Source organism: Parambassis ranga, chromosome 8, assembly GCF_900634625.1.
Source record: "Parambassis ranga chromosome 8, fParRan2.1, whole genome shotgun sequence".
Lineage (NCBI taxonomy): Eukaryota > Metazoa > Chordata > Actinopteri > Ambassidae > Parambassis > Parambassis ranga.
Genome location: NC_041029.1, coordinates 2400461 through 2426251, shown reverse-complemented (window position 1 = coordinate 2426251; position 25791 = coordinate 2400461). Strand labels below are relative to the sequence as shown.

Here is a 25791-nt window from a genome sequence, read left to right as displayed (position 1 = left end):
CCTCAAGCCCTGAGTGACAGCTCAAACAGCCAATAGGATTGCACCATAAACCAACATGAGGTTATAGAGCAGAAATAACTTATTTACAAGTTAACAAGTGATTGTTGACTTTGTTGACACCAGGCTAATCGATCATTTGCTGACATCACACCGTCACCTGGTGTGGTAGAGTCTGTCTGTGAAAGCAGAAACGCAATCCAGCATGGAGGGACAAAAATAGAAATGAATTAGTTGCCAAGGAGACAGCTAAATATTTAGCTCAGCCAGCAGTCTTAATGCAGACTCTACTGTATGTTAGCTTGTAACCGACAGGAAGATCAGATGGCAGCAGAGTCTGAGTGCAGACTTAGAATAACTTCCGTTCAGTGGAGGAATACGTGTAACTGTCTGACTCACAGCAGCAGCAGGCTTCACTTTCAGCTGCTGTCACTCAAACAGCTGCATGTCTCATACATGTCTGTGGATGGACGGTCCTTCTGTCCCATGTTCATGTTCTTATTCTTAAACCACTGTTTAGCTATAGTACAAATCAATAATACTCTGTGACCCTGTGCACTTAAAAGTGAGGACTGGTATCTTGCAGCACACACACAGTAACATTTAGTCTTGACAAAAAGGAAGAAATAAGTTCAGACCTGATAAAAAGGATTGTTCAAGTCTACAAAGCAGAGAATCCAGTGAAGGATTTAACCAGGTCTGATCCTGAAGAGTCAGACAAGACCATCACTAGAGTCCTGCACAGGAATGGACTGCCATAAGAAAAGACACCTCCAAACCAGACTGAAGTCTGCTGGGGACCACCTGGAGACAGAGCACTACACTAGAGCTCTGTGCTCACAGAGATGTTGTCTTCATGTGGAGACAGAAAGGAGGCGTATAATCCAAAGAACAAGCTTCATACAGTCAAACCTGAAGCAGTCTGCAGTAAAACTGGGTCTGGGTCATGGTTTTCTACCTAATAGAGTTTCACAAAAACTGCTGATCACACAGCTGCTGAGAAATGTGTTGATGTGTGACATGAGGGCGTTTGTGGGATACATGCTCAAAGTGTGTGTGTGTGTGTGTGTGTGTGTGTGTGTGTGTGTCTTTAGACCAGCTGTCTGCAGCCTGGTTCATCTGCTCACATGTGGCTGGTGTCTGAACAGCCACTTTCAGCCTCACAGCTCAAACTGCTGAGACTGAAATCATTTCATCAGAGGTTCACTGGGTCACTGAGAAGTTTGTTTTTGCCCCGAGATGCAGTCTCAAGACAGTCAGCAGATCTGATGACACACGCGCGTGCGCACACACACCCACACACCTTCAAATATGTTAATCACATTCAATCATCAAACACGGTGAAACAGCAGACATCAAATATACTTCTGTGTAAATATATTTCTTATTTGTTTTGCATTGTTTATTCTTGGTGGACCGTTAAGCTGAGTTCCACACTGTGGCCACCCCTAGTGGTCACAGTGTGGAACTACAACACCTCATTTAACCAATGGCTGATTTAAAATGTATTTTTCTGTCTAAACAGAACAAAGAATATTTTAACTGTATTACATATAGCTATAAAAAAACATGTGTGTACAAATCTACTTATGTGGACCGACAGACACGCATCTCAATATACAGACATACATCAGATGGTTTCAAACACAGGAGCATGGTGTGTGTAACTGCTGTCTAGACAGACAAGAGACAATTACAGAAAATGAACTGTAACAACAGAAAGTATAAGATTTCATATATTAGATTTTTGGAATAAAAAAAATATGCCAATATTCCCAATATTTGTATACTATAGTTGAGTAAGAAAGTAGTTCAGAGTTATATTAAAAAGGAAACCGTGTGAGTAATATTTATTAACTTTACAACAATTTATTTCACTAACACAACTTACTGTGGAGTCAGCATTTGACTTACAGCACCTCCATCTGTTCAGCTACTTGTAACTGCAGTGAGCCATGTGTTATGACCTGTTGTGACGTTTTAAACACACTGCCTAAAAGAATAAACATGTTTTACTGAACTTTCCAACATTACTGCTTGTTTGTTTTTCAATATTATAGAGTTCAAATATTATGTGCCAAAATCACTCTGATGTAACATCACCTCACAGTAGACTGAATGAATGACACTTCTGTCTTTCAATGAGAGTGTCTGTATCGCTTGCACTGGCACAAGGAAACTTTGGGGTTCTGGTAGGAACTCGTACCTAAAACGGACTACAAAATGTTTCTACTTTACGGCATACGTCATCCGCCTCCGTCGTTTATCAAAGGACAAGGCGAACAGAGTTAGAAGCGACACTATAAGAGGCAGCAATGTGCCTTCAGGCATCCAATCTGCTGAGCATTCACGAGAAGACGAAGGAGAAGGAAGTAGAGTTCAAAGTCATGGCTGAAGCATCGAATAAACTAAAGAAAGTCATAAAAAGACAAATAAAACTGGACAGCGATACTGTTGATCTTGAAAACCCTCTATGTAGTATTAGTAGTAGTAAGAGATAGGCAGAATTTAAAAAAAAAATACAGGCTTCCCGCCGGAGGCCACGCCTCCTAAGCACATGGACACTGTTCACTGAAGAGGAGCTTTGGGCGTCACACATGTCAAACAGCAAGGGCTCATTCAATTCAACTTTATTGATATACCACCATTCACAAGCAAAATTGTCTCTAGGTTCGTCCTCTCATTCTACTTTTATGAATTCTGCCCAAAATGGGTGTATGTATGGGTGTATCTGTTCCTGCATAGACATCTAGCTGCCTCAGTTTAAGTTATGATGAACTTATGTAAAGCTAAAATCAACAAAGGGATAGCTACTGTATGATGCTACATGGTCAGTTAGCATTGCATGTTTGTTATGAATCCTCAGGATATTTCATCTGTCATGTTTGTTTACAGAACAGTCTCTGCTCTCCATAGTTAGTCAGCTACCTCACATCACCACAGACAACTACCTGCAGTTCTTTAATCTGAATACCACTGATATGCAAGACCTGTTCATGGACAGTAAAGCTCTGTTTATGGACAATATACAAGTATTTATGATTTCTTACTTTACAGGCTAGAATTCAAATCCTGAGTCCCCTCACCCTGACATAGCAAGGCCCTGCAACAGATCCTCCTGCATAGGTTCACTTATAGGGTTAGGGTCAAAACTAGAGTTAGGTTTAAGTTTAATGTAGCGCTAATGCAGGAATTTAGCAGCTGGCAGGAGCGGGGTGGGATCAGGAGTCCATTCTACAGGAGCGGATGGGATCAGGAGCGGGGTGGGATCAGGAGTCCATTCTACAGGAGCGGATGGGATCAGGAGCGGGGTGGGATCAGGAGTCCATTCTACAGGAGCGGGATGGGATCAGGAGTCCATTCTACAGGAGCGGGATGGGATCAGGAGTCCATTCTACAGGAGCGGGATGGGATCAGGAGTCCATTCTACAGGAGCGGGATGGGATCAGGAGCGGGATGGGATCAGGAGTCCATTCTACAGGAGCGGGATGGGATCAGGAGTCCATTCTACAGGAGCGGGATGGGATCAGGAGTCCATTCTACAGGAGCGGGATGGGATCAGGAGCGGGGTGGGATCAGGAGTCCATTCTACAGGAGTGGGATGGGATGGTATTTTTTCTTTGGGATGGGATGGGACAGGAGTGAAAATCCACTCCCATGTCATGCTCTAAATCCTTCTATAACTCATCACGCTTCATTAGACTTTGCAAATGGTTAATGGGCTGGACAGGAAACCATAAACATGGAGGACAGGCTGTCCACTTACTTTCGTCTAAAAAGTGTATATTTTCTGTTCATAAGTCCGTTCATATGTGTGTGTGTGTGCGTAGCCTTACATGTTGATTGTTAACGTTGCATCAGCAGAATGTGTTACTCTGTGATTGCAGCACGACATGAGCAGCCCCACTGTGTGTGTTTGTAATCATATGCACGGCCCCCTCAGTGTTATTGGCCACCTGCTCACATATTGTCCAAAAAAATTAACACTATTGGTCAGCAGGAAGTCAAACACACGCCTCTTTATTAATATTGATGAAGTGGAGGTTATTATGTCTTTTAATGGCTTGAATTCACCAGTACTTTCCACTAATCAGGGTTATTTTACCGTAGTTTTACCTAAAAGGAAGTTGGAGGCTTATTAGCTGCGTTATCTTGGAGCTAAGTGCCGCTAGCTGCGTGTGGCAGTGTGTGTGTGTTCGGTTGCCAGCCATCATCATCACAACAATTTGCACAGCCTGACATTTATCAGCACAAAGTTGGCGCAGAAATGGCATCGATAGCAGCGGCGCAGGAGCCTGCCATCAGCCCGGGCTCCGCGGCGCTGGCTGACGCTTTAGTCCCTGCCAGCATATTTGCTCCGGACCGGGGAGGATGCGGGGATGACGCCGGGGACGAGTGCTTCGAAGACGCGGATTCGATGAATGGCGAGCCCGAGGATCGTGCGATTGACTTCACTAGCAAGGTAAAGGCTAGGCCCCGGTTAGCGCTGCTAAGCTAACACTAGATTGAATGAATGGAAACAATATTATTTGTCGCTTGTGCTCATGTGCTACTAAATGTGTTGTGATGTTACACGCGTTTGGTGCTAAATGTGATACATTTTTCAGGAAACTGGGTTGATTTTGCTGACAAAATAGCTTAGCTTAGCTAAGGTTAGCCCCGGCTGCTAACCGCGTTAATGTGACACAACATTAGCTGCACATCTCAGCACATTGCACCATAACAGCACCTGTATTATCTTACTATAAAACAAGCCATAGCAGCATGCTAACCCCAAACGAAAACATTGACAACAAACACACACAAACTGAACACCCTGTGGACAGGTTGCTATCCTGCTGAAGCAGCAATAATCACAGTGTTTGAAATGTGTTTAAATGAACAGAGGTTTTGTCAGGTTACACATTACAATGGTGTCCTTTAGACACATTGCTCAGGGTTGCATCAGGGAGGTGAGTCCTTTTGTTGACTTTTGGCTCTTGACAGTTTATCCTTCTCTTATATAATGTGTCCCAACGCTGTCAATAAACCAATACTTTTATAGATTAGCTCTCTGACACATTACTTGGTAGTCTAGCACTAAAACTAGTGCAACAACTACTCAGACCATTAACCTAAAAAAAGCCTAAAAAGACCATCTATGGAAAGGTTCATACACTACTACATGAGCACAATAATGTGAAATCATTCATCATAATAATATCAGGATTCCTGTGTTTTTCCTTGTAGCAGACAAAAATAAACAGAAACACTTTTAGAAATTCTGGCACATTTCATTAGAACACACACGTTATACTGTGCCGTTGTGTCACAATGACATGAACGGGTATTATATTGTTACAATAGCCCCATTATGAGCAGGTTTCCCCATCTTTTTTTATACATACACACAAAATACACTGTTAAAATTGTAGCATAAAGGCAAGCTAACTCATATTCTTCCACATGTAACCTTGAGGTCTTTTGTGGGAAAACAGACAGCTGTGTGAAAGGCAGCTTTTGAACTCGTCATGCCCTCCAGGCTTTGCTTTTCCCTCGGTGCTGGATAAAAATGTCCTTTGTGGTCACCTGTCACCTGACTCAGTCCTGAGCGGTGACAATAGCAGCAGTGATTAACGCCCTCTCGTGCTTCTCTCACCCAATAGCTGGCCCTTGTTAGCCCAAATGGAGAGCAGTACGACTCGTTGCTGCGGCAGCTCCGGGACAGGATGGAGGAGGGCTGTGGAGAGACCATCTATGTGGTGGGGATGGGCTCAGGTGAGGAGCACATATGCTGTAGGGAGTGTGTTTGTTGCAGAGCGGCTGATAACAGATCTCCTGTTGTCCACCCTTCCTCTGTAGATGGCGGTGACTGGGGTCTGGATGAGAAAGATATGGAGGCCTCAGTAGCCACAGTGTGCTCTATGTGTGAGCAGCTGGACGCTGACCTCATACCTCTGCGAGAGCGCAACGAGGCCGCCGGGCTGGTTCGTGACTATCTCATCAGGAGACGAGTGGGTGAGCTGGACTTTCTGGAAGTCAGGTGAGTGGACAAACCTGTGGTGCTGCATCTCAGGGCATTAAGATAAGATAAGATAAGATAAGATAAAACTTTATTAATCCCGAAGGAAATTCTTGTGCCAGAGGTATCAAGTTACATTAAATGCAGTTAAGTACAGAGTATAAGAGTATAAGTGGCACTATAATCCAAATCAGAGTACAGTACGCAGTATGAGCACAATATATGATACATGGATACAATATGGAGATGTAAGGTGCTAAGTAAACATAATATAGACGTGGAGGGAATGACAGTGATGCCTGACATGATTATCTAGCGCTTCTCCCTACAGAAAGGGGAGGAGTTATACAGTCTGATGGCCACTGGCAGGAAGGACCTCCTGTGGCGTTCTGTGCTGCTCCTCGGTAGTCTCAGTCTACCGCTGAATGTGCTCCTGTAGGACAGCAGTGTGTCGTGCAGGGGGTGAGACGTGTTGTTACGAATACTGAGGAGTTTCCTCAGTATCCTCCTCTCCGTCACCTCCACCACAGACTCCAGCTCCACTCCCAGTACCGAGCCAGCCTTCCTAATGAGCTTGTTGAGTCTGTTGGTGTCGGCCGTCTTCATCCTGCTGCCCCAGCACACTACAGCGTAGAAGATGACGCTGGAGACCACCGAGTGGTAAAATATCTGCAGCATGGTCTGGCAGACGTTAAAGGACCTGAGTCTCCTCAGTAGATACAGGCGACTCTGTCCCTTCCTGTATATTGCCTCTGCGTTTGTGGACCAGTCCAGTTTGTGGTCAATGTGGACTCCCAGGTATTTGTAGCTGTCCACAATGTCCACGTTGGTACCCTTGATGCTGACCGGGTTAGGGAGTGTCTGGTGCTTCCTGAAGTCCACCACCAGCTCTCTTGTCTTTGTGACATTCAGCTGCAGGTGGTTCTGTCCGCACCACTCCACAAAGCTGTCCACCACACTCATATACTCCGCCTCCCGACCTCTGCTGGTACAGCCCACAATGGCAGAATCATCCGAGAACTTCTGCAGGTGGCAGGACTGTGAGCAGTGTCTGAAGTCCGATGTATAGAGTGTGAACAGGAATGGAGACAGTACCGTGCCCTGGGGTGCCCCCGTGCTGCTCACTATCGTGTCCGAGACGGTGTTCCTCAGCCTCACAAATTGTGGTCGACCTGTAAGATAGTTAGTGATCCAGGTGACCAGTGGGGTCTCTACCTGCATGTCCAGGAGCTTCCTATTCAAAAGGGCAGGCTGCACGGTGTTAAACGCACTGGAAAAATCAAAGAACATGATTCTAACAGTGTTACCTGCCTCCTCCAAGTAGGTGTGTGCTCTGTGCAGCAGGTAGATGATGGCGTCCTCCACTCCAATACGGGGCTGGTAAGCAAACTGCAGGGGGTCCAGCGATGGTTCCACAACAGCACGCAGGTGTTTCAGGACCAGCCTCTCCAGAGACTTCATCACATGTGAAGCAACTGGTCTGTAGTCGCTGTGTGTGCTTGGATGTTTGGTCTTGGGCACAGGAACAAGGCATGTTGTCTTCCACAGGGCAGGGACAGTCATCAGGCTCAGACTCAGGGAGAAGATGTGCTGGAAGACCCCACACAGCTGTGTGGCGCAGTCCCTGAGTACTCTGGGGCTGAGTCCGTCCGGTCCTGCAGCTTTTCCCGGTCGTAGGCGACTGAACTCCCTCCTCACATCTTCTGTGGTGATGGTAACTGTGGACACAGAAGAGCAGAGAGAGAGATCTGATGGGGGAGGGTGGGGGGTTGTTAATGGGAGGTGGGGTAAGGGGGGCAGGGTGATGTTATTGATGGGGAGGTGAGACTGGTTAGTATGGTTAGGGGGAGGGGGAGGAGGAGGAGGTACATTGTTGTTATCGACAGGTGTTAATGGTGCATCACAGGGAGGGGGAGGGTGGTCAGGGAGTGGACTATCAAACCTGTTGAAAAACAGGTTCAGCTGGTTGGCCTCCTGCAGATCTCCATCCATCAGCTGGTCAGAGATCCTATTGTGGCCGGTGATGGTTCGCATGCCACTCCATACCTCCCTCAAGTTGTTCCGGGCAAGTTGGCTCTCCAGCTTCCTCCTGTAGCTCTCCTTGCCCTCTCCAATCTTCTCCCTCACCTCTGCCTGGGCCCTCCTCATCTCCTCTCTGTCTCCACTCAAGAAGGCTGTCTTCTTTCTGTTGAGTGATGCCTTGATGTCCTTTGTCACCCATGGTTTATTGTTTGGAAAGCAGCGTATTGACCTGGTGGGGATTAGAGAATCTGTACAAAAATTAACATATTCTGTGATACAGTCTGTGAGTGTGTCTACATCCTCACCGTGGGTGTCACAGAACACATCCCAGTCAGTCACCTCAAAACATCCCTGCAGGGTCTCCAGGGCTTCCGGTGTCCACCTCCGTACAGTTTTGGTGGTCACCTGCTGCCGCTGTACTGCTGGTATATACTGGGGTTAATTAGTTTGATTGCCATTGCTAGGCAATTGTTCTTCACCCTCTTTCTTCTTCTTCCGTACGTTTTTTGGCGCAACGTATCTTCAGCATACATTGACCGATTTCAGCCATTCAACTATCAAAATGTTTGTCTCACAGAGGGTCAACTTCAAGTTTTTTTTCAAAAAATTAGTTTTTCAAATATTAAGCAATTTCAGTGTCATTTTTAACATGGGAGTCTATGAGAGAGCCCTTCAACGAGAATCATCTGCCAAATTTATTACCAATTTCAAGCTACAGACTCCATTTTAGTCTTAAAATGCTCATTAGATGCTGCTCTATCAAACTTGTATTCAGAATTTTCTAATTCAGAATTGTTTCCGCACGCCAGGCTCTCAAAGTTGGAGTGGTTTTTGAGGTCTCCTCTGCTGTTACCATGGTGACAGGCTGACACACAGAGGCATACAAAGCTCTGAATTGCTCTGATTCTCCAGCATTTCTGAGCAATCCTTCACATCAGCGTTCAAAGCAACGCTTCAGCTGCAGCAATCAAAGTTGCATTTTCTTCAGGAAATGCTTTTTTCTAGTTTCCCTACAGGGAAAGTAATTCTTAATCTTAATCTTAATTGGTGGAGTTTGCAAAAAATGAGTGCTGTCTCCTTGCTTGTTTCTTGTACACAGAAAAACCTAAATTCACCATCATGGAAGAATTGTTTTAGGGTTTCCAAACTTCCTGGACTTCTTCTTTGGTCCTGAAAAATGAGAACGATATCAAAATGCAGTGAAAAAAGAGAAATAATGCGGGTTTTAATAATACATGCTAGTCACATACACCGACCTGTCATGCCTGACTAAATGTCACCAAACCAACCAGCAGGAGGCTTAACACAGTTAAAGGAAATGACTTAAATGCAACACTGCTTCACACTTTGCAAAGACAGCCTGTTGCCAAGGGAGCTAATGGCTGCTAAGAGTTGTTGCTTTTGTCCACATCTGAGTTACTGCATGTCTGAACCAGAATGTGGATTCTAAATGCACTAAATGCTGTAGGTTAGTTTTATAATGAGGAACCTAGTTTATTTTTATCTACCTAATTTATTTGTTGATGTTTATGTTGTTTTCTTACATTTTGGTCCAGTTTTTGCATGATGCTTATTATGTTTTCTTTAACAGTAATGTGTTATACATACTTTAGTCTGTTGGAATGAAAGGGTTAAGGATAGTTTGTGTTGGATTGTCTCTTTTTTAAATTAAATGTACACGTTAAATGAGCTTTTGACTCACATGTGTCTTAGGGTTGCAGTGGTGGGGAACGTGGATGCCGGTAAGAGCACTCTGCTGGGAGTGTTGACACACGGCGAGTTGGATAACGGCAGAGGCTTCGCTCGCCAGAAACTTTTCAGGCACAAGCACGAGATGGAGAGCGGCAGGACCAGCAGCGTGGGCAACGACATCCTGGGGTTTGACCAGGAGGGACAAGTGAGCGCCGCTCACTCATGTCTTTTTAGAGAGCTGTGACCGCTCACTGTGTGCTCATATGGGTTGTGGTGTGGTGCGTTCAGGTGGTGAACAAACCTGACAGTCATGGAGGAAGCCTGGACTGGACCAAAATCTGTGAGAAGTCATCCAAAGTCATCACCTTCATCGATTTGGCTGGTCACGAGAAATACCTTAAGACAACTGTGTTTGGGATGACCGGACACCTCCCTGACTTCTGCATGCTCATGGTCAGAGGACACCTGTCTCCTGATTGGATGCTAATAAAATGTTTTTATCACACACAGTCATTTTTCCTCCTCTCCTGTCACAGGTGGGCAGTAACGCTGGCATTGTCGGGATGACCAAAGAGCACCTGGGCCTGGCTTTAGCTCTGAATGTGCCAGTGTTTGTTGTGGTAACCAAGATAGATATGTGTCCAGCTAACATCCTGCAAGGTTGGTTTCCCGTCTCATTTTTTTTTAATATGATCAGACACTCTGGTAGTTTCACTTACAAGCTACATTCCCCCTGACAGAGACCCTGAAGCTGCTGCAGAGGTTACTGAAGTCTCCAGGCTGTAGGAAGATCCCCGTCCTGGTACAGAATAAGGACGACGTCATAGTCACAGCTTCAAACTTCAGCTCAGAGAGGTGCCGAGCCTGTCCCAGCCAGGTTTAGAGTGAGGGTGGACATGCTTCATTCTAACATGGCGGTGTGTGTGTGTGTGTGTGTGTGTTGTCTCTCCAGGATGTGCCCCATCTTCCAGATCTCCAATGTGACTGGAGAGAACATGGACCTGCTCAAGATGTTCCTCAACCTGCTCTCCTCCAGGACGTCATACCGAGACGATCAGCCTGCTGAGTTTCAGATAGATGACACCTACTCTGTGCCGGTACTCTGACAGACTCCTGACACTTCATAGATTTATGTTCATGTGAATGAAAACGGTCTCTAAACTGCAGATTATGTCCTGTTTCTGTCTCAGGGAGTGGGAACTGTAGTGTCAGGAACTACTTTACGTGGACTAATACGTCTAAATGACACCATGCTGCTCGGCCCGGATCCTCTCGGCAGCTTCATCTCCATTGCCGTCAAATCGATCCACCGAAAGAGGATGCCTGTAAAGGAGGTTAGAGGAGGCCAGACCGCCTCGTTTGCTCTGAAAAAGGTAAGAGATGGTGACATCTAGTGGACATGTTTGGGAAGCTGGCTGCTCATGTTTGCATTTTCTTCACGTGTCTCCTTCTGCAGATCAAGCGTTCATCGATAAGGAAAGGCATGGTGATGGTGTCTCCAAGGTTAAGCCCACAGGCAACATGGGAGTTTGAGGCTGAGATCCTGGTTCTGCATCATCCTACAACGATATCACCCAGATACCAGGCCATGGGTCAGTAACACTTTTAACAACTCCTCTGCCCTAAAGTGAACATTTTGTTTTCACATAAACATAAGAGAGATGACTGGAGAGATGCAGATATTAGTCAGGTTTAAGGAGCTTCTCTGAAGATCTAAACAATGAATGCTTCTTATGTGTTTTTTGCTGCAGCTGCAGTTGAAATGGACCTACTGGAGCAGCAGAGGTCACATATTTTTGTAGGATGTTAGCATCGGATGTGTTCTTACCACAAAGAGCCAAGTTAATGATCCTCACAGGTGCAGTTCAGCAGGATCATCTTCACTAATGAACACCACTTTATGATGTTTGAAGCCTAAATATGATCACCAGAAGCTAAAAGCTAATGCTAAGCTATAAACCAGCTACAGCATGGTCACATGACTACAACATCAGCACCACCAAGTTCACCACTCCAACCTCTTCTACAAACACCTTCATGACCTTTGATGACATCGTTTGTAGTCCCATTTAGCCACTTGTTAGCCTTTTTTTAGGCAGTAAACAATCATCAGTGGGGATTTACTGTGTTTGTGTGGTAGAATAAAAACCTGCTGAACTGAGGGACAGGAAGTGCTGACATGTTACCAGGTTTTTAGGTCTGTAGGGTTTTCTTTTAATTGTTAGATGTTATTTAACATCAAAATCCTTCCTGGTTTGTGCAGAGGGATTGTGTATGACCGTTGTTCACTTGTTAACTCTTTCTCTGATTTGCAGTCCACTGTGGCAGCATACGGCAGACAGCCACCATCCTGTCTATGAACAGAGACTGCCTACGCACAGGGGACAAAGCGTCGGTCCACTTCCGCTTCATCAAGACCCCCGAGTACCTGCACTGTGACCAGAGGCTGGTGTTCAGGGAGGGACGCACAAAGGCTGTGGGGACCATCACTAAGGTAGCAGGGCGTCCACACTGAAAGACTGTTAAGCTGTAGTTAGTTGACAGTTGCAAAGAATCATGGAGGACTGAAGATATATGTATATGTTAGGATTACCAACCAAAGTTCTTTTTCTAAACAAATAAAAACAATATTTACTCACCTGCAGCTTCTTTCACAGCTGTTGCAGTCTACCAATAACATGCCCTCCAACTCCAAACCTCCACAAATCAAAATGCAGTCCACGAAAAAAGCGCCGCTCCGCAAAGAGGATGGCACCGTGGTGGGTGGTGACGATGCAGCAACGATAGCACAGCCGGTGAGTTAACAAGTGTGTGCTCCTGTGTTTTCCTACCTGATGCAGCTTTCTGTCTTGCCTCACACCATTTATTATTCCACTCTTTTGTGCTTGCGTGGCTGCCCTCCTCAGGGAGAGGGAGATGATGACCCTCAAATTAAAGAGGGCAACAAAGAGAACAAGGTAACATGTGTTTGAGTAAGCATGGGAATCACATAGCTCCTGGGAAGATTTTAATTTATTGTTTTCTAGCTGCGCTTTACTCTTGTACGGTACAATTTGCCTGATGCTGTAAATGTCCATCTTTTTTTTTCAAGCTGAATTAAACCATTTTTTTCTGGTGATGATGGAAGTAGCTGAGGAGTGAAGCCTCTTAAGTTACAAAGTCTGTGTAACGACAACAAAACGTGCAGTCAATACACAGAAAATCATACCAAGTCTGGGAGCATTCCATCATGGCAAGAGAAAGAAAAGTCCTATGCTGCCCTCTGGTGGCCGACTGCAATATAGGTCATAAACTCCATGTTAGTGAATGGGTCATAGACCCAGCTGAAAACTAACAGTACTACTAGTACTCTTCATATTTTTGTTGATGTGTTTTGTTGTGTTCGCTTCGTAGCCGAAGTCAGGAGGTGGTGGGAGGAGAAGAGGCGGCCAGAGGCACAAAGGAAAAGGCCAGAACAGCACCACCCACACAGCGACGGCAGCAGTGGCGGGAGCAGCAGCAGCGCCCTCCACAGCAGGTATAGGAAGCTGCTGAAGCGTTCCCTGCTGTACGCCTCCTTCCTCTCTTATCACTCCACCAAGTGTCTTCATTCCACAAACCATGAAGGATACAGATGATTGGACACTCTCCTCAGTCTTACTACTCCTTGCCTTTTATTTTTTGTCATGGTTTTAATTTTTTAAAAGGGAACACACAGAGGGGGTATGTCTTACCCCAAAAACATACACCTTTTTATGCATTTTACTGTTGGCTGCTTATACAGTTTGGAGTGAGCAACACAGAGCAGGGAGCTCGTTGAGGTTAGCCTCGCTCAAGATGATGATTTATTTAATTTTATTCATATTTTATTTGTGTTAAGAGAGGAAAGGCTGAACCCGAGGGGTCCAATACGAGCAGCTACAAGTGAAACCCACCCCTGTGTGTATTCCTTGCAATGAAAAACAGTTGTACTATTTATAATGCATAATGTAAATTAGCCGTTAGCTGTACCAATTGGAGAGATGTACAAAATGTATGCAAAACAAATCACAAATGAATGTAGCAGAAGGCACATTTAAAAAAAAAAAGATCTACATATATAGAAAATATAAGCTGTTTTCTAATGGTCAGTTATTTATTCGGCAAACATGCTAAACCTCTCCACTCTTTGACCGCGCTCTTTAGCATCCGCTTTCATCATCAGTCCAAGTACGACCTCTTTAGTGTATCAGTAGTGTTAGTACAGTACATCATGCGCCACCTCAGCAGCCGCTAACAATTATAGGACCTGCAGTGCTACTCGTAACTTCAGTGTGCCATGCTTTATGGCCTGTTGCTGTTAACATGTTGTGACGTTTTAAACACCGGAAAGGAAAGTTCAGAATAAAACACATTTTACTGAACTTTTTTCAGCAGCGCCGTTTGTTTTTCCCCCATTTTAAACAAAAACAAATCAAAATATTTATGTGGGAAATGTATTTACATTATGTGACCAAAAGTAAGTGGACACCATGTGCAGCTTTAATGCATCTGAATGTGAAGCGCTGAGGGTGAGAATCAGTACCTCTACTTCTAAGGCCCATTGTTCTCAGCCAGAAAAGGGTGGAGGACCCTTGGTGAGTTCTTGCCTGTGTTCAAGTATCTCGATAGTCTGGAAACGCCTAGGTGTTCTCCCAGAAGAGCTGGAGGAGCTGCTCAGGGAGAGGGAGGTCTGGGTTTCCTTTCTTAGGCTGCCAACCTAACTCTAGATAAACAGAAGGAAATAGATCAATGGATGAATGAAGCATCATCCTTCATCAAACTTTACAAATGCTTAATGGACAGGGAGCCAGAAACATGGAGGCCAGTCTGTCCACATACTTTTGGTCACATAGCATCTCTTATTAAGCATAGAAAGGGTAGATTACCATACACAAAAAACATTACAAACTATAGGTGATGCATATATATTTATATATATTTATATAACGTGTATTTCTGTAACACAAAAAGTATCTGTGTCATGTACATTACATCATACAAGTGCAGACTGATCACTACCACCGTTAAAGGTACAATTTGTAAAAAGAAAAAACAGCTTTACGATCGTGTCGTGCGTCTCTTAGTCCAGCTTTCATCTCTGCACCTCACGGAGTGTCCACGTCTACCAGCAGCAGGTGCTGTTACAGCATATGAATCATCTAACAACCAGCATGATGAGCTGCTGTATGAAGAAGCATGAAGTTCATGGTGGGCTTAATTGTGATTAGTGTTTGATTCGTTAACATGGTGCTAGTTAGTTAGCATGCTTGCATCTGTGGAGTTGTACACAATACATAGACATCTAAAACTCCCAGTCTTACAAATTGTACCTTTAAGGTAGCACACAAACTCACAGGTCCCCACACTCTGAGAAGGCTGAACATGGCAACGTTTAACGAAATATTCTGTGAAGTTATGTGTGATGCTGAGGTAAGAAGCATTCTTCTCAAAAATAGTTTAAACTTTACAGTTCAGGAATGTTATTTTGGTCGTAAAATTTGGGAGTTTACAGGGTGTTCCTTATTTTCCTGCCTTTAGGCAGGTTGCTCTCCGGTCCCACAGTGTAGAGACTCTTCTGTGTAGTGAAAGCTCCTATACTGGGTGTATGAATAAAAACAAATGTACTCGTGCTTCAGCACACACAACCCACTGCGGAGTTTCAGTCTATACGGACCATCAGTCCAAAGCTGACGGCAGACAGCAGTGTCTGAGGACAGTCAGGTGAGGAGACATCAAACATACATACAGACACAGACCAGGTTTCAGCCGCTCTCGCTGCCCGTCTAGCCGTCAATGTCCCAGCTGAAGAGGTGATGCTTCACCAGCATGTCCTGCACACCCTCCTTCAGGGGTTTCTGCTCCTTATCCTGAAACCAGGAACAAAATGTCAAGAGTGACTCCACTGAACAGCAAAGAGGTCACTAAAACTCACAGGATGGGTGTAACCTGTGGACACCTAGTTTAAAAACCACGGCTCAAAGAATATGAAACAGGCACAAACTGCAAAGAAGACTAATGTGATCATCATCAGCCTCTGTTGGGTGAAATATGGAAGCTAATTTACATTTTAACACATTTAATTTTACAAATTCCAGATGGCAAATTCACACAGGATCAGACTGGGGTCAACGAATATGAGATTTTCTATGGGAGATGCTGATCTCAGGGCAGCTGATGGCCGATCTATAAAGCAGATGTTTTTCCTTCCATGGATGGATTACACCAACAAACATTAAACATTAGTCTCTAATCTACACTTTATGTCTGCACATACATTTGTATATGAAACAATTTAAAAACTAAACATCAAAGGCTTAAAGCCTGATTTAAGACTGGTTTATCCTTCCACAAGTTCGTCATGAACCCTTCGAACAGGAGCGCCTAGTTCCAAAAAGGGGAAATATGTTCCTACCGCTACAAAGCTAACCAAGCCAGCGCATGTGTTGCCTGGACGTGTAGTTATAGTTTTTTGAATATACACTGTTGATTCGACGCAGAAATATAAACCAGGTTTAAAGTGTAATCATGACAAGCTTTATCATCATTACTGATTTTAGTGCACAATCTAAGGTAATAAACAGAATACAGAGAGGCTTTACAGCAACAGCACTGGGCTGCCTGCAGATGTGCCTGCCTGTAAATCCACTTGATGTCGATGCTGATTATTAAAATAAATTGTCAGAATAGAGCTTAATAATACAAAAATCCAACTTCACTAACTAGAATTAAACTAAATTCTCAGCAGTGCACTGATTTTGTGTCCTGCGTTGACTAATGATTGTTGATTGTCAGAACTGCACAAAACAGGAGACAGTTTGACAGCAGACAACATCGACACTGCTTTTTTTCTTACTACAGTAAGAGTAATAACTAGTAATAACTAGGAGCACTAACTAAGCAACCAGCAGACTGATTCTACTTCCTCTGACTATTGGCCAATCCTAAGACATGTTACCTAGAGATCCCAACTAAAGAGGTGATGCTGAACCAGCACATCCACCACTTCAGCTTTCAGAAAAGCAGGTTTCTGAAACGGCATAAAGTTAAAAACAAAAGCTCGAACATGTAACCTTATGATTAAAGAAAAAAAAAACTGATCAATACTCAGAACTATAATCAGACTCACCTCTTTCTTGTTGGGCAGCTCACAATCTTGGGAGAGACTGAAGGCAAACTTTGACAGGACCCTAAGGAGAAAGTGTTTCCTTAAATTGTGTGTGAAAATGTTCTGAATAACTTGCATCTAAAACTGGGACAGATGCCACAAAACTTAACAGTCACCGTTACCTGAGCTCACACTTGATCTGCACCCATCCAGGACTGCGAAAGAACGACCACGGATGGTACCATTTCTCTACAGCAGCCATGCTGGAACACAGCACCTCCAACCACAGGTGCAGCACCTGTTCACTGCAGTGACGCACAGCCAGAGTGTGAGAGTGTGTTCCATTGAAACCTGTGTGTGTGTGAGAGGAATACTCACTTGAGGCCAACGCAGATGAGAGACCTAAACTTGACGTCCATCTGAGCATGTGCGGTGTCGTGGCTCATGTTGACTGACTGCACCGCCTGGGAGGAGCAGACAGGGGGCGCTCATATGTGATATATACATTGGGATAAAAAACTGGGGCACATTTTTTAACGTGACTCACTCTGTAAAGGAGCTCCTCTGGTGTCAACACTTTGCCATCTTCATCTAACCTGGTAAATGAGACAGATGAAGTGCGGTAAAGATTTCACCATGCAGGAGAGCAGCTGTGTGTATGTGTCTGTATACCTGTAGGTTTTACACAGCACCAGCCTGGAGTAGACGGAGTTGAAGTCTCTCTCTACTTCCCTACTGGCCGCCTGAGAGAAAAGCAGACAAACAGAACGATCAACTGTGTGAACGACTCTGTCATGATGAATTAAAAGAAATATCTCCCACCTCCTCTATGAATAACCAGGGGTGACAGGGCCCTCCCAGTATAGACGGCTTCTTGAGTCCGTGCTGAAATATGGCTTTCAGGGCAGGACACAGAGTGCCCCTGGCCAGGTCTGTCACTGCCTCCGTCACAGAGTCATCGCCTGCCAGTGAGTACTGAGGGCAGACAGACGAGCGCTGGTCAATATTTAGATTTAACAGACGCTGGAGGAGGAAGAACAGAATGAGAGAAAAGAGGACTGAAAGTAAAACGTGACTGCACCTCTTTGCTTCTCTCATCCAGAATCTCCACAAACTTAGCTGGAAACCAACCTGCGACCCACAAAAACATTATGTTATACAGAAATACGGAAACAGTCTGTGGTGGTAAATGCGCACACACACCTCTCAGACCGTTGAGCTCACCGACCCAACAGTGCTCATCCTTCTGGGAGATGATCTACAAAAAACACACACACAACCATCAAATGCAATAAAAAGAGGCGTCTCTATAGCAATATAATTCAGCTCCGGTTTGCGTCACTTGGTCACATGATAGATATATAAATCAACAAAATAGAAAACAGAACAAGCTCCAAACTGATCACTCACAGTGATGATGTCATTCTTCCGGAAGCCCAGTTCATCGTCGTCATGACGCTCAAAGTCCAGCAGAGCCTTTGCCCTTCTCCGCCTGTTGCGAGACACCACCAGGAAGTTTTCGTGGTCTCGCTGGTGGCTCTCCATTGAGTAGTCAGGAGTCAGGTCCTGCAGAGATAAAAGGGTGAAGGCTGTAGTCTGAACATATACTTCCTGTTTCCAGACTAACAGTTGCAGCTTTAGAGCAGATCATGAGGATTTAGATGACCTCATCACTCTTCAGCAGACCTTACGAATGTTTAATGGGCTGGACAGGAACTGGAAGCATGGCGGCCAGCAGGCACAGCTGGTGGATAGCTGCCCACATTGAGAGGAGATACTCACAGTGCTGGAGTGACGTGGATCCAGGCAGTGGAAGTGCTCTGCGGTGCGGGTTATGGCCTCTCTCAGAGCAGCCACCAGCTCCGTCTGCTTAATGTTTTTGGATTTCAGGGCTTCTGCTTCGTCCTCACCAAACAGCAGGGAGCTCAGGGTGGATTTCCTCCGCAGGGACTGTCTTCTCACCACCTGCCGGTACACAAACCTGGGATCAATCCCCTCCTTGTTCACGCTCTGAAATACAAACCTTTGGTCATCTGTCCATGACGCCTGACCTTGTTGAGGTTGGTGTTGAGTGTTGCGTTGTTCCCATTGTTGAGCTGCGCCTGTTCATTCAGGATGTAGGCCAGGTGTTTGTGTCGGTGAGCCTCCAGAGTTTCCTGGGATAGCGACCCTGCCAGCCTCATTGCCTCCCCGAGAACGGCAGGCCCGTCCCTCAGCTGGCTCGGTAAGTCTGACAGAGTATTAAAAATGGACGCAGAATTCTCCGATGACACAAGCTCCTCCTCCTAGAAGGCAGAAAAAACTAAAACCTTATCATCACTGTGAATAACAAGAGGATGTTGAAACCAGTGCAGTGAACCCACCTTGATCTTCAGCATGCCCAGTGTGACCTGGAAAAGCACCAGAGACCCTTGATAGAAGAGCAGGTCCCAGATTCTGAGCAGCAGACGGATGTCCACCACGCTGGCAAAGGATGTCAGGAACCAGTGCAGCGTGATCAGTGACAGCTCTGGAAGTACAAGGAGTGTTACACATTGCAGACAACTGAGACTCCATACCACACTCCCACCATCCTCACCTATGTCATGCTCCTGCAGGAGGCGGTCCAAGGCTGGCAGGTACTGAACAATAAGCTGTCGGAGGACCCTCTGGTCCGTTTGAACGCCCAGCAGAGTGGAAGAGAAGTAGGAAGGAGGAAGAAGGTCTTCGATCAGGGCACACATCATCCACAGAGCATCCTCCTCCTCCAGGAAAAGCAGCAGACAGGAAACCACCTGAGTGGACAGAGACATGGAGTAAATGAAGAGACCCCTGAAAAACATGGTAGTAAGAATGTGTGTGTGTGTGTGTGTGTGTGTGTGTGTGTGTGTGTGTTCTCACCATGCCAGTGCCCTGACAGTAACCAATGTCAGGGTAGAGCCAGGCCAGAGCTCGGAGCACCCGTCTCAGCCTCGGCACTCCAACACTGGTCAGACTACAGAAACACGCATTGGTCGGCATAGTCCGTAACAGGTCCTTCTCAATCTGAAAGATTAAAGAGAGAAAATGTATCAGTATCAGTCACCAAAGGATTGATTTGTACAGGTTAGTGCATGTTAAAGTGCTGCACAGATGCCTGCTAAGCCAATAATGAGAGAGAGAGCAAGTGAAATCCCCAGACAGTGAACATCTATGTGATCATGCACACTCAGAGCTCCTACCTGTTTTGCTGTGCTGGTGTCGTCATTCGAGCTGTTCTTGATGATTTCCCTGTAGGGGATCTCAGACGTCCTCTTTTTTTGCAGAGCTCCAGACAAACGCATCCACAGCTAACAGACAGAACCATAGTTTTAAGTCCTGGTTTTTCAGGCAGAACCTTATCCGACTGTGTCCCACTTTTTTAGCCGAGCACTGCTGTGAAAGCCATCTTACCTGCGGCCTCATGCTGTGAGGAATTCCACCGAGCACCAGGGAGCGCAGGCGCTCAGAGCGCGGAAGGACGGGATCGATGAGTTCCCAGGTCAGGTCGCCCACTGTGTGGTTGTGGGTGAACTCCAGGTGGGCTTGCCAGCGCAGGCGCTGCTGGGGGTCTTCACGCTGGGGGGAGCCCTCGGAGCCCAGCCAGGTCCTGCGATGCTCACCGTCTGAGAGAGGAGGCAGCGATATGTCAGTCCTCTTTGTAATCACAGTTAGAAAGGCTGAATGTCAGTGTAATGTGAACACTCTGAATACATAAAGGTAAAGGAGAAAATATACTTTAAGGAGTAAAATACTAAAGGAGGCCTGGAAGAAAAACAATTTCTCACAATGAAAAGTACAGACTCTCCAACCAGCCTGAACGGTTGTGAAACTCTGAGATCACATGCACTCTGTTCCCATAATGTGGCTACTGTGTCCAGATATAAAGATGATTTTTTATCCATTTTGACAGATCAAATGTTTGTTCAGAAACAACATACCCTCGGTATCCACTCTGAAGCCGAACTCATCGCACTGGGTTTCAGGCTGCTCTGACGGGTCTTTCTGCAGAGAGAGAAGAGAACACATGCACTATTATCCTTAGTGCAGATCTCAAAGAGATCACCTGCAGATCTCTCACCATGCAACCATTCAGATATTACTGTGTGGGGCATGCTCTGTAAGATTTTAAACACTGAAAGTGTCATGGTGATGATGTGGACAAATAAAACTGATACAAACATGATGGACAGGTTGGTGAAGCTCTTTGGTGTTGGCAGGAGGCACCTACTATTCTCTATAGCTGCCTTTTTAGCATTATTAGCAATGCTGGTGGTAATGTTGCGGAAGTCTTATTTATACACACATAGGAACTCTGGATTTACATCTAAGACCCCAAAGACCATCCAAGTTTTCTGCAGTCATTTTCTTACTTGGTGGTATTTGGCCAAAATGTCCTGAGGCCACATGCTCGGTGTGAGAGCGGAGAAGGGCCCACCTGGAGCTGGCGTGTAGGTTCCTAAAACAGGAGGAGGACATAAAATGTGTTTCAAGAAACAAAATCTATTAGGACATTCACAGCCTGGCCTTCAAAACTCTTCAAATGTCCTAAAATGACAACAAACCCACACCTGACATGGTGTTGATAACAGGGCGAGTGGCTTTGATGGGGACGGACTGCAGTCACTCTGGAGAAAAACACGTCAGCTGATAGCTGTTCTGGAGGAAAGACAAACAGACGAGAAAGAAAACAGGTTCAACTCCTAGATCATACAAATGGCAAAGAGGAAAAAGCCCACAGTGCAACAAACAAGAGACAACATAACAGGTATGTCTGGTTTGAAGTCACATCTTTTCAAAGCAGAAGAACACAAGATTCTGCATGCAAGTTGTGGTTAGTTAAAAAGGTTAAAAACTGAGAAAAGTGTCTGTGTAAACAGGCAAGAGCAAAGAAAAGACGCCTCAGTGCTTCTCAAAATACAACAGAGCATCCTTTAGGAAACAAACCCACACAAAGCATCACTGAACTGTAGTTTCATTGTGGCAGTAAATACACAAACATGGCACAAATTGTTTGGGCATCATGCAGAAAAAAAATGATTGCATGGTTGTCTGAGCTCCAAATTCATAAAAAACAGAATACCTTTCCTACATGTATCCAGTTAAAGAAGTCAATTTGAAGAAGCATTTTCCATTACCATCAACTGTATCCTCTGAAGGCCACCCTGAAGGCCAACTGTGACACACCAACCATCCATTAATTGAGGTTCCAAGACAACAGTACAACAACTTCATGATAACGCAAATGAGAAACAGCCTAACACAGCGTTTGAGGTAAAGCTACATACAGCTACTATTAATTTTTCACATTGTTTCCTCACTTGATGCCTCCGTCATTCTTTCACCCAAAAACGACACCAGTACCTGATCAATGAGGAGTTCAGCTTAAATTCCGACACTTCTGAAACAATAAAACGCTCCTTCTTCAAGCATGACTTCCATCAAATTTAGAGATTCACTACAGTTAGAGAGGGAAAAAGATTCAACAATAAACAAAGAGCATTCTTGTGTCTCTTCTCATGGCCATATGACTGCTGTTTTTACCACAGGCTAATTGTTTTTATGAACTGTGTGTGTGTTTCAGTTCTACAGAGTACAAGCTCTACTTTTTGCGAAAGTAACAGAAACAACATGAACAGCTGTTATTGTCATGAGATACGTCTTTAAATAATACTGAAAGTAATGAAGGAAATAATGGGTAAGAAAGCTATCAGACATCCTTTCAGAGCACTGGCTCTGGACAACAGATTCTGCCAGTTTTCCCAGTCTGCAAAATTTCAGCTAACATGCTATCTCCAGTGTTTTAACTTCATCTGAGCCTATTAGCCTACAGACACGGAGAACGTGCTTCATTTAATTTAAGCTGGAAACGACTTTTTGGTGCAAAATTTAAACAGAACTGGCAAACATATATGTTGCACAAACAACATTTTTTTTTTAGATCCTACATATAGCATGTGCTGGGAAAGGCGTCAAAAAAAGTATTTGCTTCTTTAAGGAAAAACATCATGTTTGTCAGCTTTAGGAAACCAAATTTGATCAAATCTGAGACAAAAATGTTGTATACATATTTGGGTTATTTAAGTTTCTCTTTTAGTCTAATGAAAAGTCTAGTGTTTTTGTGATGCCAAATAAAAGCAAAAAAGCTGGAAGTTAGAGCCAACGAATGCACTTGCAAAGGTACCACCACTTGCCAAAAAGTTTTTGAGCACAGCCCTCTTTTCTACAGTGATGGTTTCATTGCAGTAACATCCCAAAACATCTTCTAGGTTTCTCAGTTTTGCCACAACATCATCATAAACCTATTGACAAACATAGTGTGAGAGGTGGCGTTACTTGGCCTGTCAGCACAGACGTGCCACACACAAAGTAGACGTATAACCTGCAGAAGAGGCTCACCACCAGCATGCAAACAGCCTGCCAAAATGATTCATTCCAGCAGCGGGCTTGCGGCATCTGAAGGGGGGATTTAGGACTTAAGAGAGATGAGAAATCAATTTGAAGTCTGGAGGATGGCCAAGTGCTTTCAGGATGGCTCTGTGGGCAGCTCAGGGGAGTGCTGGGATTTTTTGGAGCGACTCCCTTACAAGAACATTAACAGTTTAATCACCTGCCAAGAAAACCAACATCACAGACAAACCCCCCAGCCCGGCTCCTTCTCCTGCAAACTGTTGCACATGAGCCACACCAACTCCACTTATTGCAGCCTGAACTGCATGAACACACATCCTCTGAAGGATGTAAATAAACCAAATCACTCCTGACTGAAGCTACAACAAACACACGAACATCACCATTACCATTGTTAAGGCGTGGCAGCGCTCACCTGTGTTTGCACACACACAGGTCAGGAAAATGAGTTACATCCTGCTGTGGAGACAAAGGCAGGAGGAGTGTGTGCACAGCAAATTCTTCCTTTTACAACAGTATGGTGAGCTTTTTTTTAAGTTCCCCTCCCCTCCCTACACACCTCCTCCAGTTGTTCCTCACAGAAACCACAACACTGGTGACTCATGTGCCCCTCTCTGCCAGCACAGCCACATGCGTCAGAGCATTACAGCCGCCTCATGCCTCATTAAGTTAGCTCCAGCTTAATGAACGCAGCACGGTCCTGTCGGTTCGCTGGCAGTATCTTTGCGTTTCTCACACAGCCACGTGTCACATCAGTCTCTTCACACTTCCACAACACAAACACAGAGGAACTGAGATGTTACTTCCTGAAGAGCAGGGAAACACTAGGAGGGGAAACCCATCAGAATACCTTCCTATCATGGAGCGGAGGAGGCACAGCTATTTGTAAGATTGATTTACAAGCTACTGTAGTAGATGTTTTCACAACAACTCCTCTAATTCTCACCAACCATTAAATATAATTAGGTACAGTAACTTGTTAAGTAGCTGCCGGTACAGTATTAAATCATGTCAGGGGAAATAAAACATTGCAAAGATTCTGTGTACAAGAGTGCAAACTGTTTCACCACATTCACCTCTAACATCCTGCAGATTTCACCACAACATCAAAGATAGCTGTCCATCCTCTCCATGCACACTTGCAGTTGTGTGTGTCATTCACACACACACAGGATTCATTAGGTGGGTTTACAAAACACACACCTCTACAGTCCGTGTCCTTTTAAGGGTGCAGCCCATGAATTGGGATGCGGTTTGCATCTTGTAGCTGGACCAAATTTCTCAATCCCATCAATGCAGAGATCAAACCTTATCAGCCAGTATGTGTAATAAAACTGGCTAAAATGTATTCTTTATATATATATATATATATATATATATATATATATATATATATATATATATATATATAGAATACATTTATATATATATATATATATATATATATATATATATATATAGAATACATTTATATATATATATATATATATATATATATATATATATTTTATATATAGAATACATATATATATATATATAGAATACATTTTAAAGACAACACAGGGTCAAGAAAAGACCTCATTTTTTCCCAACATATTGCAACAGGTGCATCAGTGGCTAAACAGACACAACGCAATGTATGATGGGGGATGCAACTCAATTATAGTTTATATACAGACTGCAGCATTTATCCTCTTTGAGTGAGTCATTGTTAACCACTCATTTGACCCAGATGGCGTGATGAATAACAGCCCCACACAAACAAACAAACTAAATGCCTCTGTTTAGCTAAGTAGCAGCGTTTTGTTGTGCTAAATATTAGCTAAGTAACCGTTAGGTCAAACACCAGCTGACGTATCCAGGTGCAGTGACATCACATTTAATATACTGCGCCTGTTTGTAGATACAAACACTAGCAGCTACATAAAAACGTGCAAGTGTGGTTACTATTAAAACTCCTAATAACACCTGAACGTAGCTCACATTGCCTTATCAGCTGTTAGCTCTACATGCTAACATTTAGCTTTGAGCTAACACACAGCAGCGTGACGCGGACAGCTCGCACAACTTACCGTGACATTATTCCGGTAAAAGGCTTGGGATGACGGTTAATGGTGGACGAGCTTTTTTACTGTTGGAAGCGGATAATAAACATATGCTAGAACAGCGCTCCTCACGGAGGATCCATCTACGTTGTGCACCTGCTTCTGACGACGTGTCGCTCCGTGGTATTCTTACGCCTTTACAGGTTGATTTTCCTACTCCTTCCCTTTCCCTATCATGAAAAGTAGTTCTAGATCCCGGAACTACTACAAAGATATCCTTCCGCGGCGGCGCCTGTGACGCAGGCACACGACGTGTCTGCTGTTTGTTCCATTCATTCATTTTTAGCCCATTCATCCCGGATCACGATCAACAGCGGCAGAAATCGGCTGATTATGAAAGTCTGAGTCCCTGTCTGTGTTTACAGCTGTTATTTGTTGTTTTCAACCCCCTTTTTAACCTTTTAAATGACTCAATCACCCAACTCATTCTGTTCATACATAAAATTAATCAACTAAAAAAG

At 44.5% G+C, this 25791-nt stretch overlaps 2 protein-coding genes across 4 annotated transcripts; one reads left to right on the top strand and one right to left on the bottom strand.

Annotated features, from left to right (window-relative positions):
* The first annotated feature begins 4034 nt into the window (after positions 1 to 4034).
* gtpbp1 (GTP binding protein 1) lies at positions 4035 to 14080 on the top strand. Of its 2 annotated transcripts, none has more exons than XM_028411259.1 (13): positions 4035 to 4459; positions 5643 to 5754; positions 5839 to 6019; positions 9734 to 9917; positions 10001 to 10165; positions 10249 to 10372; positions 10453 to 10567; positions 10665 to 10809; positions 10903 to 11085; positions 11169 to 11304; positions 12028 to 12206; positions 12370 to 12507; positions 13106 to 14080. In XM_028411259.1, the coding sequence occupies exons 1-13, from the start codon at positions 4265 to 4267 to the stop codon at positions 13244 to 13246; spliced, it is 1998 nt and encodes a 665-aa protein (XP_028267060.1). In that variant the 5' UTR covers positions 4035 to 4264; the 3' UTR covers positions 13247 to 14080. The 2 variants fall into 2 exon arrangements, with proteins under 2 accessions (XP_028267060.1, XP_028267061.1); XM_028411260.1 differs by lacking the exon at positions 13106 to 14080 and adding an exon at positions 12619 to 13076.
* Positions 14081 to 14627: 547 nt separating this feature from the next.
* sgsm3 (small G protein signaling modulator 3) lies at positions 14628 to 25521 on the bottom strand. 2 transcript variants are annotated; one of them, XM_028411248.1, is made up of 21 exons: positions 25298 to 25521; positions 21386 to 21473; positions 21188 to 21273; positions 20756 to 20819; positions 20229 to 20440; positions 20018 to 20125; positions 19698 to 19841; positions 19396 to 19591; positions 19181 to 19326; positions 18869 to 19102; positions 18600 to 18782; positions 18228 to 18383; positions 18021 to 18075; positions 17899 to 17948; positions 17640 to 17792; positions 17490 to 17560; positions 17365 to 17413; positions 17196 to 17281; positions 17000 to 17122; positions 16839 to 16899; positions 14628 to 15579 (listed from the first exon to the last, which is right to left on the bottom strand). In XM_028411248.1, exons 2-21 carry the CDS (start codon positions 21390 to 21392, stop codon positions 15496 to 15498), a joined length of 2268 nt encoding a protein of 755 aa, XP_028267049.1. In that variant the 5' UTR covers positions 21393 to 21473; positions 25298 to 25521; the 3' UTR covers positions 14628 to 15495. The 2 variants fall into 2 exon arrangements, with proteins under 2 accessions (XP_028267049.1, XP_028267050.1); XM_028411249.1 differs by having other exon boundaries at positions 21386 to 21468.
* Between the last annotated feature and the right edge of the window lie 270 nt (positions 25522 to 25791).